The sequence below is a fragment of the Hemiscyllium ocellatum genome, chromosome 13 (genome assembly GCF_020745735.1).
Source record: "Hemiscyllium ocellatum isolate sHemOce1 chromosome 13, sHemOce1.pat.X.cur, whole genome shotgun sequence".
Taxonomy (NCBI): Eukaryota; Metazoa; Chordata; class Chondrichthyes; order Orectolobiformes; family Hemiscylliidae; genus Hemiscyllium; species Hemiscyllium ocellatum.
In genome coordinates, this window is record NC_083413.1 from 22,955,273 (window position 1) to 22,968,925 (window position 13,653).

Sequence of the window (13,653 nt, forward strand, 5' to 3'; positions counted from 1 at the left end):
GTGTGTGTGTGTGTGTGTGTGTGTGTGTGTGTGTGTGTGTGTGTGTGTGTGAGAGAGAGAGAGAGAGAGAGAGAGAGAGAGAGAGAGAGAGAGAGAGAGTGTTTGTGGAATTCTCATCTGAGTTTCAGATGTCCGTACAGTGGTGGTAAAATCAATCCCATTGGCCCACGTCCTTAGAGAAGGAAATGGTGAGTGAGCATGTCTTGACTGTGTTATGTTCATCCTGTGAATTCTGCCAAACCAGGTCCAGAAAACCCTCGGCATTTGTGTTAAAAGCAAAGGTTAACGAAGCACAGCCAAAACAAATTAGTCTGGGAAAGTCATGCCCAACTAATGAGGACTTTGGGGCTACACAGTGGTTAGCTGCCTCACAGTTCAATTCCAGCCTCGGGCAACTGTCTGTGTGGAGTGTGCATATTCTCCGTGTCTGCATGGGGTTTCCTCCGGGTGCTCTGATTTCCTTCCACAGTCCACAGATCTGCCAGTTAGGGTGAATTGACCATGCTAAATTGCCCAGAGTGTTCAGGAATGTGTAGGTTAGGTGCATTAGTTAGCAGTAATAGGTTTGGGGAATGGGTCTGGTTGGGTTACTCTTCGGAGAGTCGATGTGGACTTGTTGGGCCAAACAGCCTATTTCCACACTGTAGGGATTCTATCTATCAATAACTTCTTACTTGCTTGTGTGTGCTGTTTGATTTCCATAGGCCTGATAAGGAATAAGGTAGGTGAACTTGCAGCGTGGGTTGGTACCTGGGACTTCGATGTTGTGGCCATTACAGAGACGTGGGTAGAACAGGGACAAGAATGGCTGTTGCACGTTCCAGGGTTCAAATGTTTTAGTAGGATCAGACATGGGGGTAAAAAAGGGGGAGGCGTGGCATTACTTGTCAAAGACAGTATCACAGCAGTGGAATGGATGATGGAAGAGGACTTGCCATCTGAGGTAGTTTGGGCTGAGGTTAGAAATAGGAAAGGTGAGGTCACCCTGTTAGGTGTTTTCTACAGGCCTCCTAATAGTCCTAGAGAAGTAGAGGATAATATTGCGAGGATGATTCAGGAAAAGAGTGAAGGTAGCAGGGTGGTTGTTATGGGGGACTTTAACTTCCCAGATATTGACTGGGAGAGCTATAGCTCGAGTTCATTAGATGGGTCGGTGTTTGTACAATGTGTGCAGGAGGGTTTCCTGACACAATATGTCGACAGGCCAACAAGAGGGGAGACTATATTGGATTTGGTTCTAGGTAATGAACCAGGCCAGGTGTTAAACTTGGAGGTAGGTGAGCACTTCGGGGACAGTGACCACAACTCGGTGACTTTTACATTAGTGATGGAGAGGGATAATCGTGCGCCGCAGGGCAAGAGCTATAGCTGGGGGCAGGGAAATTATGATGCAGTGAGGCATGACTTAGGATGTGTGGATTGGAAAAACAGGCTTCAAGAGAAGAACACTAATGAGAGGTGGGGATTGTTCAAGGAGCAGCTACTGCGTGTCCTCGATAGGTATGTACCAGTCAGGCATGGTGTAAAGGGCCTTGTGAGGCAGCCGTGGTTTAGTAAGGAATTGGAGTCCCTTGTGAAAGGGAAGAAGGCGGCATATGTAAAGATGAGGCGTGAAGGTTCAGTAGGGGCGATTGAGAGTTATAAGGTAGCCAGGAAGGAGCTAAAGAGGGAGCTAAGAGAAGCGAGAAGGGGACATGAAAAGTCTTTAGCTGGTAGGATTAGGGAGAACCCAAAGGCTTTCTATAGGTATGTCAAGAATAAAAGGATGACTAGGGTAGGTATCGGTCCAGTCAAGGATAGTAGTGGGAAGTTGTGTGTGGAGGCGGAGGAGATTGGAGAGACATTAAATCAGTACTTTTCATCAGTATTCACTCAGGAACAGGACACTGTTGCTGATGTGAATATGGAATCACAAATAATTAGAATGGATGCCCTGGAAATATGCAGGGAAGAGGTTTTGGGAATATTGGAAAGGATGAATATAGATAAGTCTCCTGGGCCTGATGGCATTTACCCCAGGATCCTATGGGAAGCTAGGGAGGAGATAGCAGAGCCATTGGCCTGGATTTTTATGTCGTCATTGTCTACGGGAACAGTACCAGAGGACTGGAGGATAGCGAATGTGGTCCCATTGTTCAAGAAAGGGAGTAGGGATAGCCCTAGTAACTATAGGCCAGTGAGTCTGACTTCAGTGGTGGGCAAAGTCTTAGAGAGAATGGTAAGGGATAAGATTTATGAACATCTGGGTAGGAATAACGTGATCAGGGATAGCCAGCATGGTTTTGTGAAGGGCAGGTCGTGCCTCACAAACCTTATTGAGTTCTTTGAGAAGGTGACTAAGGAAGTGGATGAGGGTAAAGCAGTAGATGTTGTGTATATGGATTTTAGTAAGGCGTTCGATAAGGTTCCCCATGGTAGGCTAATGCTAAAACTACGGAGGTATGGCATTGAGGATACATTAGAGGTTTGGATTAGGAATTGGCTGGCTGGAAGGAGACAGAGGGTAGTAGTTGATGGATTATGTTCATCTTGGAGCGCAGTTACTAGCGGTGTACCACAAGGATCTGTTTTGGGACCATTGCTTTTTGTTATCTTTATAAATGATCTAGAGGAAGGACTTGAAAGCTGGGTAAGCAAGTTTGCGGATGACACAAAAGTCGGTGGAGTTGTGGATAGTGAGGAAGGAAGTGGTAGGTTACAGCGGGATATAGATAAGTTGCAGAGCTGGGCGGAAATGTGGCAAATGGAATTCAATGTAGCTAAGTGCGAAGTCGTTCACTTTGGTAGGAATAACAAGATGATGGATTACTGGGCTAATGGTAGGCTACTTGGTAGTGTGGATGAGCAGAGGGATCTTGGTGTCTATGTACACAGATCTCTGAAAGTTGCCACCCAGGTAAATAGTGCTGTGAGGAAGGCATATGGTGTACTGGGCTTTATTGGCAGAGGAATTGAGTTCCGGAGTCCTGAGGTCATGTTGCAGTTGTATAAGACTCTGGTGAGGCCTCATCTGGAGTATTGTGTGCAGTTTTGGTCGCCATACTATAGGAAGGATGTGGAAGCTTTAGAACGAGTGCAGAGGAGGTTTACCAGGATGTTGCCTGGAATGGTAGGAAAATCTTATGAGGAAAGGCTGAGGCACTTGGGGCTGTTCTCATTGGAGAAGAGAAGGTTTAGGGGAGATCTGATAGAAGTGTATAAGATGATTAGGGGTTTAGATAGGGTAGATACTAAGAACCTTTTACCGCTAATGGAGTCAGGTGTTACTAGGGGACATAGCTTTAAATTAAGGGGTGGTAGGTATAGGACAGATGTTAGGGGTAGATTCTTCACACAGCGGGTTGTGAGTTCATGGAATGCCCTGCCCGTATCAGTGGTGAACTCTCCTTCTTTATGGTCATTTAAGTGGGCATTGGATAGGCATTTGGAAGTTATTGGGCTAGTATAGGTTAGGTAGGATTCGGTCGGCGCAACATCGAGGGCCGATGGGCCTGTACTGCGCTGTATCCTTCTATGTTCTATGTTCTATGTTTAGCAGCTAGACTAAGATATCACTAGGATTATGCCTCTAACCTTCACAGAATAGAACTTATAAAAAACTTGGGTCCACATGGATTTAGATGTCCATTCATTCATCAGTGTTCAGTGACTTATAATAAACTTACCGCACACAAACAGACCATTCAGCCCAAGTGATCCAAGCTGGTGTTTTCTGCTTCACACGAGCCTCCTTGAAATCGGAGGCTGAGGTTTATAAAATCACAATGGGCATGGTTAGGGTAAATAGACAAGGTCTGTTCCCAGGGTGGTGGAGTCCAGAACTAGAGGACATAAGTCTAGGGTGAGAGGGGGAAGATTTAAAAGGGACCAATGGGGCAACTTTTTCACACAGAGGGTGGTTGCGTGTATGGAATGAGCTGCCAGAAGAAGTGGTGGAGGCTGGTACAATTGCAACATTTAAAAGACATCTGAATGGGTTTATGAATAAGAAGGGTTTGGAGGGATACGGATCAAGTGCTGGCAAATGGGACTAGATTAGGTTAGGATATCTGGTCGGCAAGGACGATTTGAATCATAGGGTGTGTTTCCGTGCTGTACATCTCTCTGACTCTGCACACTCTTCACTTGTTCCTCTCACTCTATCCTCTGTGCCCTTGCCCTGCCTAGGTTTATCCAGCCTTGCCTAAACTGTGTCTGTCGAATTTATCTGAAGCATTCCTGGGTTAGCGAGATCCACTTTCCCACTGCACTCGGGATACAGATGTTTCTGCTGAATTTCCTGTTGCTATGATGGGTGGCCCTGTTTTACTGAAGCTCCTAGTTCTGCCTGTGGATTGGGTTGAGAGAAAATGATGACAAAGCTGTCATCGGATTGTCACAAAAACCCGACTGGTTCGGCCACACCACCCTCTGAGCAAAGTAGCCTGCCATCCTAATCTGAGCTGAGCTAATTTGAGACTTGCGTTGATTTATAATCTAATTTCTAACTCGCTGACCCGCTCAGTGCATTGTCCTACAGCCAAAGGAACACCACCTTCTCAAGCAACCCACCCACCCCCCCCCACCCCGGGAGCAACAATTACCCGAATCAACAGTGTCACTCGATCCAAGAACAAGTTGCCATGTTCCTATGGCTGCCTTAGCCATGGGACTGGTTACACCTGGTGACTCTAATGGTACACCGCAAGATTCCACAACTAGCCCCAGCGGTAAAACTGGAGGAAAATGGCTTGCCACAAGAATGCCCCATCCATTTCACTTACCTGGTGCCGATATCGTTGCATGCTGCTAACCGAAAGGTGTAACCAATGGCTGGTAAGAGTTTGGTTAGTTTGTAATGCCGCTGGTTACCAAAGTAACACTCCCGAAATCTGTTATTCCGTTTCCCCTAAGCACAAGGAAGGGAGAGAAACCGTTAAGATCAATAGTCCGACAGATCATGCCTCCCAAATGTCCGAGATGGATAGGGGCAATTTCCACCCTACTCAATATTCACTCCCTTCCCTCATTGAAGCATGGTGGGGCAGTATGTACCACTGACAAGATACATCGCAGCAACTCACCAAGCTCCCTTTGACAGCACCTTTCATATCAATGAAGTTTACCATCTAGAAGGATGAGGGCAGCAGATACATGGGAATGCCATCTCTCTAAGCCAGCCACTATCCTGACTTGGAAATATATCACTGTTCCTTCAATGTCACTGAGCTTCTTCCCTAACGGAATTGTATGTCCCCCTACATGGAATACAACAAGGCAGCTCACCATCACCTTCTCAAAGATAACTAGGGAGGGGCAACAAATCCTGGCCAAGCCAACGTCACCCACATCCTGAGAATGAACTGTTTCAAACCCTAGTCATGTGGTTTACTCAGTGATGAAGAAATAGCAGTGAGGATTGACTCTGTGTCAGGTGTCTGCACGGCTGAGTGACTGTGCCATGGATCCACACAAACAGACAACACCTCCAGCCCTGTCTGCTGAAAAGTACCTACTGTCTTGATTGAAGGAGAATCGTGAACAATCGTTTTGTCACACAAAAAGAAACATCTGACCCTCTCAGGGAATGGAAGAACAGCGCTGATCCTCCGATCCCAAAGGCACAGTTTATTCAGCAATTTAATCCCCAATAAGATATCGATTGCTGAGATTATGAGCGGATTTATTAAGTCGAGCAATGTTTCTTGCTTGAGCACGTTTCTACTTCAATACAATTTCTCGATAAAAGGCATTCTGGATTTCGACAGGAAACCTTGAGAAATGAAGTTGCACTGCCCCGGCAGTTTGACCAATACACTATTACAAACCTCATCCCACTCGAGAAGGTAGCTGGTGATCTTTGATCCATTGTCCACAGGTGCCTGAGAGACAATTAAAACACAAAAGATGAGATTTACAATCGATTAGTGTTAAATCTTGTCTTACACCTGTGCAAGTTGACAGGATAGAGAGAGAGAAAGAAACCACTCCCCTCATTCCGCAAAATCCCTGGATCAATGCCCAATCATTCCTGATGTTCCAGTATCAATCACAAACTAATCCCACTACTCCCCACATTCCCAATGTCCCTGTAACAATCACAAACTAATCCCACTGCTCCCCTCATTCCCAATAGCCCTTAAACAATCACAAACTAATCCCACTGCTCCCCTCATTCCCAATGTCCCTGTATCAATCACAAACTAATCCCACTGTTCCCCTCATTCCCAATGTCCCTGTATCAATCACAAACTATTCCCCTCATTCCCAATGTCCCTGTATCAATCACAAACTAATCCCACTGCTCCCCACATTCCCAATGTCCCCGTATCAATCACAAACTAATCCCACTGCTCCCACATTCCCAATGTCCCTGTATCAATCACAAACTAATCCCACTGCTCCCACATTCCCAATGTCCCTGTATCAATCAAAAACTAATCCCACTGCTCCCACATTCCCAATGTCTCTGTTTCAATCACAAACTAATCCCACTGCCCCCCTCATTCCCGATGTCCCTGTATCATTCTCAAACTATTCCCACTGCTCCCCACATTCCCAATGTCCCTGTATCAATCACAAACTAATCCCGCTGCTCATCACATTCCCAATGCCCCTGTATCAATCACAAACTAATCCCACTGCTCCCCACATTCCCGATGTCCCTGTATCAATCACAAACTAATCCCACTGCTCCCCTCATTCCCAATGTCCCTGTAACAATCACAAACTAATCCCACTGCTCCCCACATTCCCAATGTCCCTGTATTAATCACAAACTGATCCCAGTGCCCCCCTCATTCCCAATGTCCCTGTATCAATCACAAATTAATCTCACTGCTCCCCACATTCCCAATGTCCCTGTATCAATCACAAACTAATCCCACTGCTCCCCTCATTCCCAATGTCCCTACATCAATCACAAACTAATCCCGCTGCTCATCACATTCCCAATGCCCCTGTATCAATCACAGACTAATCCCACTATTCCCCACATTCCCAATGCCCCTGTATCAATCACAGACTAATCCCACTATTCCCCATATTCCCAATGCCCCTGTATCAATCACAGACTAATCCCACTATTCCCCACATCCCTGTATCAATCTCAGACTCATCTCAGTGCCTGCTTTCACTCCCGATGGCCCTTTTGCTCAGAGCTTCACCTCTTACCTTCCACTGGATGGTCAGTGTGCTTTTCGTCCGATGGGTGAGTTTCGGTGGTGATGGTGTGTCTGGTGCACAGCTCTGAGTGGTGAAACTGACTGGCTCAGAATACGACCCTTTCACCGAGTTATAGATTGTGGAAACTCTGGCAAGGCAAAGGTGACAGGTTGCATGGTAAGGTGCAGGGCAGAAAACCACTGGCCGAGAGAAGCCTGTCTTGTAGCCATTTGGGGTAAGGGTCAGGTCGAGGGGAATTCGGAAGATAAATTCTCAGTTGGCACAGTTTCCTTTATCTCCCCACATCTGGCACATTTATATGGTGCCGTTAATGGAACAAAGGATCTCTCAAGGGGTTCCAATTAAAAAGATTAGCTGAGGAAGTCTGAGGCAACATGAGAAGTGACCTTTTCGTCAACTGAGTGGCTTGAATCCGGAATGTTCTGCCTGAGTGTGAGGTGCAAGAAGATTCGCTTAAGACTTTCAGGAGAGAGAATCTAAAGGGAAAGCAAGTCCTGAGCCCCAGTGCAAATGCGTTTGAGGGCAGTGGGTGGAGTGGGAGTTGTTAAACCTCTCTTATCAAGAGCCGGATCAAATCGAACAGGCTGAATGTTCTCCTTCTGTAACCGGGCAGTTAAAGTCCATTCAGCCCATGATGGTGGTGCAGTGATAAAACCACTTGTGATCCTGAGTGTAAAGCTCTGGGGATCTGTCTTCAAACCCCATCACGCGAGCTGGAGGAAGTTAAATTCGGTAATTAAAATCTAGAATTGAAGGCTAGCCCTAGTATTTATGGCGTGGCAACTATCATGAGTCATTGTAAAAACCCATCTGATTCACTAATGTTCTTTAGCGATGGACATCTGCCATCCTTAACTGGTCTGGTCTACACACGTGACTCCAGACCCACATCAAGGGGGGTGACTCTAACTGCCTCCTGATGTCGATCATGGGCAACGAAGGACAAGAAACAAAGGCTGGACTCACCTTCAACACCTCCATCCCATGAAAAGACAAAGAAAAACATCCCAAGGCTAAAAGGTGACACTTACTGATTGAGGTGTTGCCCAGGGAAAAGCAACTGGGAACCAAACTCCCAGGTAAAGTGTAAGAGCTTGAATATATACTGTAGTTTGCAGGGCATGGGCCCCTGTGTATGTGTAGGAGAAAGTGAGGACTGCATTTGCCGGAGATCAGAGTCGAGAGTGTGGTGCTGGAAAAGCACAACAGGTCAGGCAGCATCCGAGGAGCAGGAGAACTTTGTTTCGGGCAAAAGTCTGCATCTGTACAGATGACACTTGCAGCATGCATAAAAGAAATATTTTATAAACTCAGCTGACAATCTTAAACTACATTAAAATAGCTCTCAGGATTGACCACCAGGTGTTGCCCATTTACAGAACCACAGCTAACAGTCAAAACTGCAAATGTGTTGCTGGTCAAAGCACAGCAGGCCAGGCAAGCTAACAGTCAACCTACAGACCAATCAGTGTGCCCGGTTACAGAACCACTGCTTACAGTCAACCTACCGACCAATCAGTGTGCCCGGTTACAGAACCACTGCTTACAGTCAACCTACAGACCAATCAGTGTGCCTAGTTACAGAACCACTGCTAACAGTCAACCTACAGACCAATCAGTGTGCCCAGTTACAGAACCATTGCTAACAGTCAACCTATCGACCAATCAGTCTGCCCAGTTACAGAACCATTGCTAACAGTCAACCTACAGACCAATCAGTGTGCCTAGTTACAGAACCACTGCTAACAGTCAATCTACAGACCAGTGTGCCCGTTTACAGAACCACTGCTAACAGTCAACCTACAGACCAATCAGTGTGCCCGGTTACAGAACCACTGCTAACAGTCAACCTACCGACCAATCAGTGTGCCCGGTTACAGAACCACTGCTTACAGTCAACCTACAGACCAATCAGTGTGCCTAGTTACAGAACCACTGCTAACAGTCAATCTACAGACCAATCAGTGTGCCCGGTTACAGAACCACTGCTAACAGTCAACCTACAGACCAATCAGTGTGCCCGGTTACAGAACCACTGCTAACAGTCAACCTACAGACCAATCAGTGTGCCCGGTTACAGAACCACTGCTAACAGTCAACCTACAGACCAATCAGTGTGCCCCGTTACAGAACCACTGCTAACAGTCAACCTACAGACCAATCAGTGTGCCCCGTTACAGAACCACTGCTAACAGTCAACCTACAGACCAATCAGTGTGCCCAGTTACAGAACCACTGCTAACAGTCAACCTACAGACCAATCAGTGTGCCCAGTTACAGAACCATTGCTAACAGTCAACCTACAGACCAATCAGTGTGCCCAGTTACAGAACCACTGCTAACAGTCAACCTACAGACCAATCAGTGTGCCCAGTTACAGAACCACTGCTAACAGTCAACCTACAGACCAATCAGTGTGCCCAGTTACAGAACCATTGCTAACAGTCAACCTACAGACCAATCAGTGTGCCCAGTTACAGAACCACTGCTAACAGTCAATCTACAGACCAATCAGTGTGCCCGTTTACAGAACCACTGCTAACAGTCAATCTACAGACCAATCAGTGTGCCCGTTTACAGAACCATTGCTAACAGTCAACCTACCGACCAATCAGTGTGCCCAGTTACAGAACCACTGCTAACAGTCAACCTACAGACCAATCAGTGTGCCCGGTTACAGAACCACTGCTTACAGTCAACCTATCGACCAATCAGTGTGCCCAGTTACAGAATCACTGCTAACAGTCAACCTATCGACCAATCAGTGTGCCCGGTTACAGAACCACTGCTTACAGTCAACCAGCCGACCAATCAGTGTGCCCGGTTACAGAACCACTGCTAACAGTCAACCTGCCGACCAATTTGTGTGCGTGTCTCCTATTGTGGAAGCTGTTGAGGTGAATTGAAATTTGACATTCTTACTTTTGTAGTGAGTACCAGGGAAAATTGTTTGTAACACATCTCTCTTTTTGACAATATGCAAATCCTGGGCTAGCAAGTGGCCACTCAATTGAGTTGACTGTGTAAACAGGCTTACCTGATGTGATAATCTGTTGTTGGCTGTAAATCAGTCAGGCTGCATTCTAAATCTTCTCCACTGAAAACAGAGCAATCCAACTGATTACAATCGAAAGAGAAACGTACATCAAGCGATGAGGTCATTCAGCCCATTGCATGTTCTACTTGGGAAACACTGACCAATGAGTCCCCTCCCCTGGGTCCTGTCTCTACTGCCTAGCAACCGGTTGTCCTTCAAGTGTTTAGCTAACTCCCAATGGAGAGTTTTCATTGAATGTGCTTCCACTGCTTCTCAGGCTGCATGTTCTAGATCTCAACAATATATTGTGTACAATCTATTCCCCCAATGTCTGTTCCACTCCCACCCCAGGCACGTCTGTCAATCACCATAAATCCACATCCTCTGTTACCAACCGTCTTTCTGATGCATTCGCTTACTCCTTGCTTACTCCATCAAATCCCCTCATGGACTTTGATATGATCAATTTCACATTCCCCTCGATAGTCTTGGCTCTAAGAAGCATGATCCCATCTTACATCAGTCTACCTTCTGAACCTGAGGGACACTCGGACAACAGACCCAAGGTGTTGGCAACAGGAAAACTAAATGCACTAACCCACTCATCACGTTCCCGGTTATTCTCCAGGATAGTGAGGAAGTTCTGGGCAGGAAGCTGTCGCAAATTTACAACTTCTTAACAGTCTGAGACCCATTGTGGAAAATTTCAGAGAACAGAAGCCAAGCTAGGAATGGTCAGCAAAACTAATTAGAACTCAGCTGAACACTGTCTTCACTATGCACTCTGATCCATTGCAATACCACAGTGCATTGACTTGAATCCAGTTAACTAGTTCTTGAACCCCATCTTATCTGCTCTGGAATGGCCCATGGGGACATTATAGATTTAATCTGTTTCTAACCCTGTGCTGACCCTGTCCTGGGACTATTTCATGGGGACAGTATAGGGTTAGCTTTATTCTGAATTTACCCTGTGCTGCCCCTGTCCTGGAAGCGTTTTGGCATTGACATTGATGCCTGAAATGGAGATTGCTTTTCGAAGGCAGTAATGTGTCGAGTTTTCTCAATGCTGGGGTTTCTCACCTATAAATAATCTTGTACTTCCCGTCCTTGCCCTTATCTGAAGAGGCCACTTCATAGTTACAGGTGTATGGTAGGCCGTTTGTCTGTTTGTCCCCGTTGGTGAGGCCTGTAGGTGGAGCCCAGGTGAGTAGAGCTGCCCTGGCTTGGACATTGGATACCTACCAAAGAAAACACATCGACATTGAAATGCATCACACTTCAGTTCAAAACAGGCCAATTGGCCCACTTGTTCCATGCTACAGGTTATGATTCACATGAAACTCCTCTGGCCTCTCATTACCTCACCCTATCTTCCTATTCCTTTCACTCCTATGTTTCTATCCAATGTTCCACTTTCCCTAAACTTCATTGAAGCTGCAACAGTTCACATTTTCCCTACTCTCTGAATATACTTTCCAGAAATTCCCGTGGGACTTATCACATGTTTCAATTCTGAAGATTCATATTTGGCTACAGACTCTATCTCTGTTTTTCTCCCTCCATAGATGCTGCTAGACCTGCTGAGATTCTGCATGACTTCTGTTTTTAGTTCAGATTTCCAGTCTTTTGCTTTTATTTAATAGCTTACTGCATATCAGCTAGAGATTACATTGATATGATGGACAGAGTTGTAGAGATTTTCAGGAGGTCCCTGAACGTTTGGTCACTCTCCTTCAAGTTCCTGGGCTATTTGGCCCAAAGTCCATGTGATATTTCCATTGTGAGTAGGCGGTTCTTAATGAACTACTCAGTATTAACCCTTTCAGACCCACAGTCCCATTGGGGTGGTACAGTGATTAGTACTGCTGCCGCACAGTACCAGGACCTGAAGGGAGAACATAGTGAGTTAGGCAGGAATTTAAAAAGGAGGTCCTCAAGGGTAGTAATATCAGGATTACTCCCAGTGTGCTACGAGCTAGTGAGGGTAGGAATAGGAGGATAGAACAGATTAATGCATGGCTGAGGAGCTGGTGTATGGGAGAAGGATTCACATTTTTGGATCATCGGAATCTCTTCTGGGGTACAAGGAGGACAGATTGCATCTAAATTGGAAGGGGGCTAATATACTGGCAGAGAAATTTGCTAGAACTGCTTGGGAGGATTTAAACTAGTAAGGTTGGGGGTGGGGGGGGGGACCCAGGGAAATAGTGAGTAAAGAGATCAACCTGAGATGGGTACAGTTGAGAACAGAAGGGAGACAAACAGTCAGGGTAGGCAGGGACATGGTAGGACTAATAAATTAAACTCTATTTATTTCAATGCAATGGGCCTAACAGGGAAGGCAGATGAACTCAGGGCATGGCATGGTTAGGAACATGGGTCTGGGATATCATAGCAATTACAGAAACATGGCTCAGAGATGGGCAGGATTGGCAGCTTAATGTTCCAGGATACAAATGCTACAGGATGCATAGAAAGGGAGGCAAGAGAGGAGGAGGAGTGGCATTTCTGATAAGGGATAGCATTACAGCTGTACTTAGGGAGGCTATTCCTGGAAATACATCCAGGGAAGTTATTTGGGTGAAATTAAGAAACAGGAAAGGGATGATCACCTTATTGGGATTGTATTATAGACCCCTCAATAGTCAGAGGGAAATTGAGAAACAAACTTGTAAGGAGATCTCAGCTATCTGTAAGAATAATAGGGTGGTTATGGAAGGGGATTTTAGCTTTCCAAACAGAGACTGGGACTGCCATAGTGTTAGTGGAGGGGAATTTGTTAAGTGTGTACAAGTCAATTTTCTGATTCAGTATGTGGATGTACCTACTAGTGAAGGTACAAAACTTGACCTATTCTTGGGAAATAAGGCAGGGCAGGTGACTGAGGTGGCAGTGGGGGAGCACTTTGAGGCCAGCAACCATAATTCTATTAGTTTTAAAATAGTGACGGAAAAGGATAGACCAGATCTAAAAGTTGAAGTTCTAAATTGGAGAAAGGCCAATTTTGACGGTATTAGGCAAGAACTTTCAAAAGCTGATTGGGGGCAGATGTTCGCAGGTAAAGGGACAGCTGAAAAATGGGAACCCTTCAGAAATGAGACAACAAGAATCCAGAGAAAGTATATTCCTGTTAGGGTGAAAGGAAAGGCTGGTAGGTATAGGGAATGCTGGATGATTAAAGAATTGAAGGCTTGGTTAAGGAAAAGGAGATGTATGTCAGATATAGACAGGATAGATCGAGTGAATCCTTAGAAGAGTATGAAGGCAGTAGGAGTATTCTTAAGAGGGAAATCAGGAGGGCAAAATGGAGACATGAGATAGCTTTGGCAAATAGAGTAAAGGAGAATTCAAAGGGTTTTTACCAATACATTAAGGACAAAAGGGTAACTAGGGAGAGAATAGGGTCCATCAAAGATCAACAAGGCAACCTTTGTGTGGAGCCGCAGGAG

General features: G+C 45.8%; 1 protein-coding gene across 1 annotated transcript in view; it reads right to left on the minus strand.

Annotated features, from left to right (window-relative positions):
• fndc3ba (fibronectin type III domain containing 3Ba) overlaps positions 1-13,653 on the minus strand; it is a 341,227-nt gene that overhangs the window by 101,555 nt on the left and 226,019 nt on the right. The window contains exons 8-12 of the mRNA XM_060834618.1: positions 11,285-11,442; positions 10,202-10,261; positions 7,153-7,291; positions 5,808-5,861; positions 4,764-4,888 (exon numbers count right to left, since the gene is read on the minus strand). Coding sequence (XP_060690601.1) covers positions 4,764-4,888; positions 5,808-5,861; positions 7,153-7,291; positions 10,202-10,261; positions 11,285-11,442 — 536 coding nt within the window. The remainder of the gene's footprint in view (positions 1-4,763; positions 4,889-5,807; positions 5,862-7,152; positions 7,292-10,201; positions 10,262-11,284; positions 11,443-13,653) is intronic.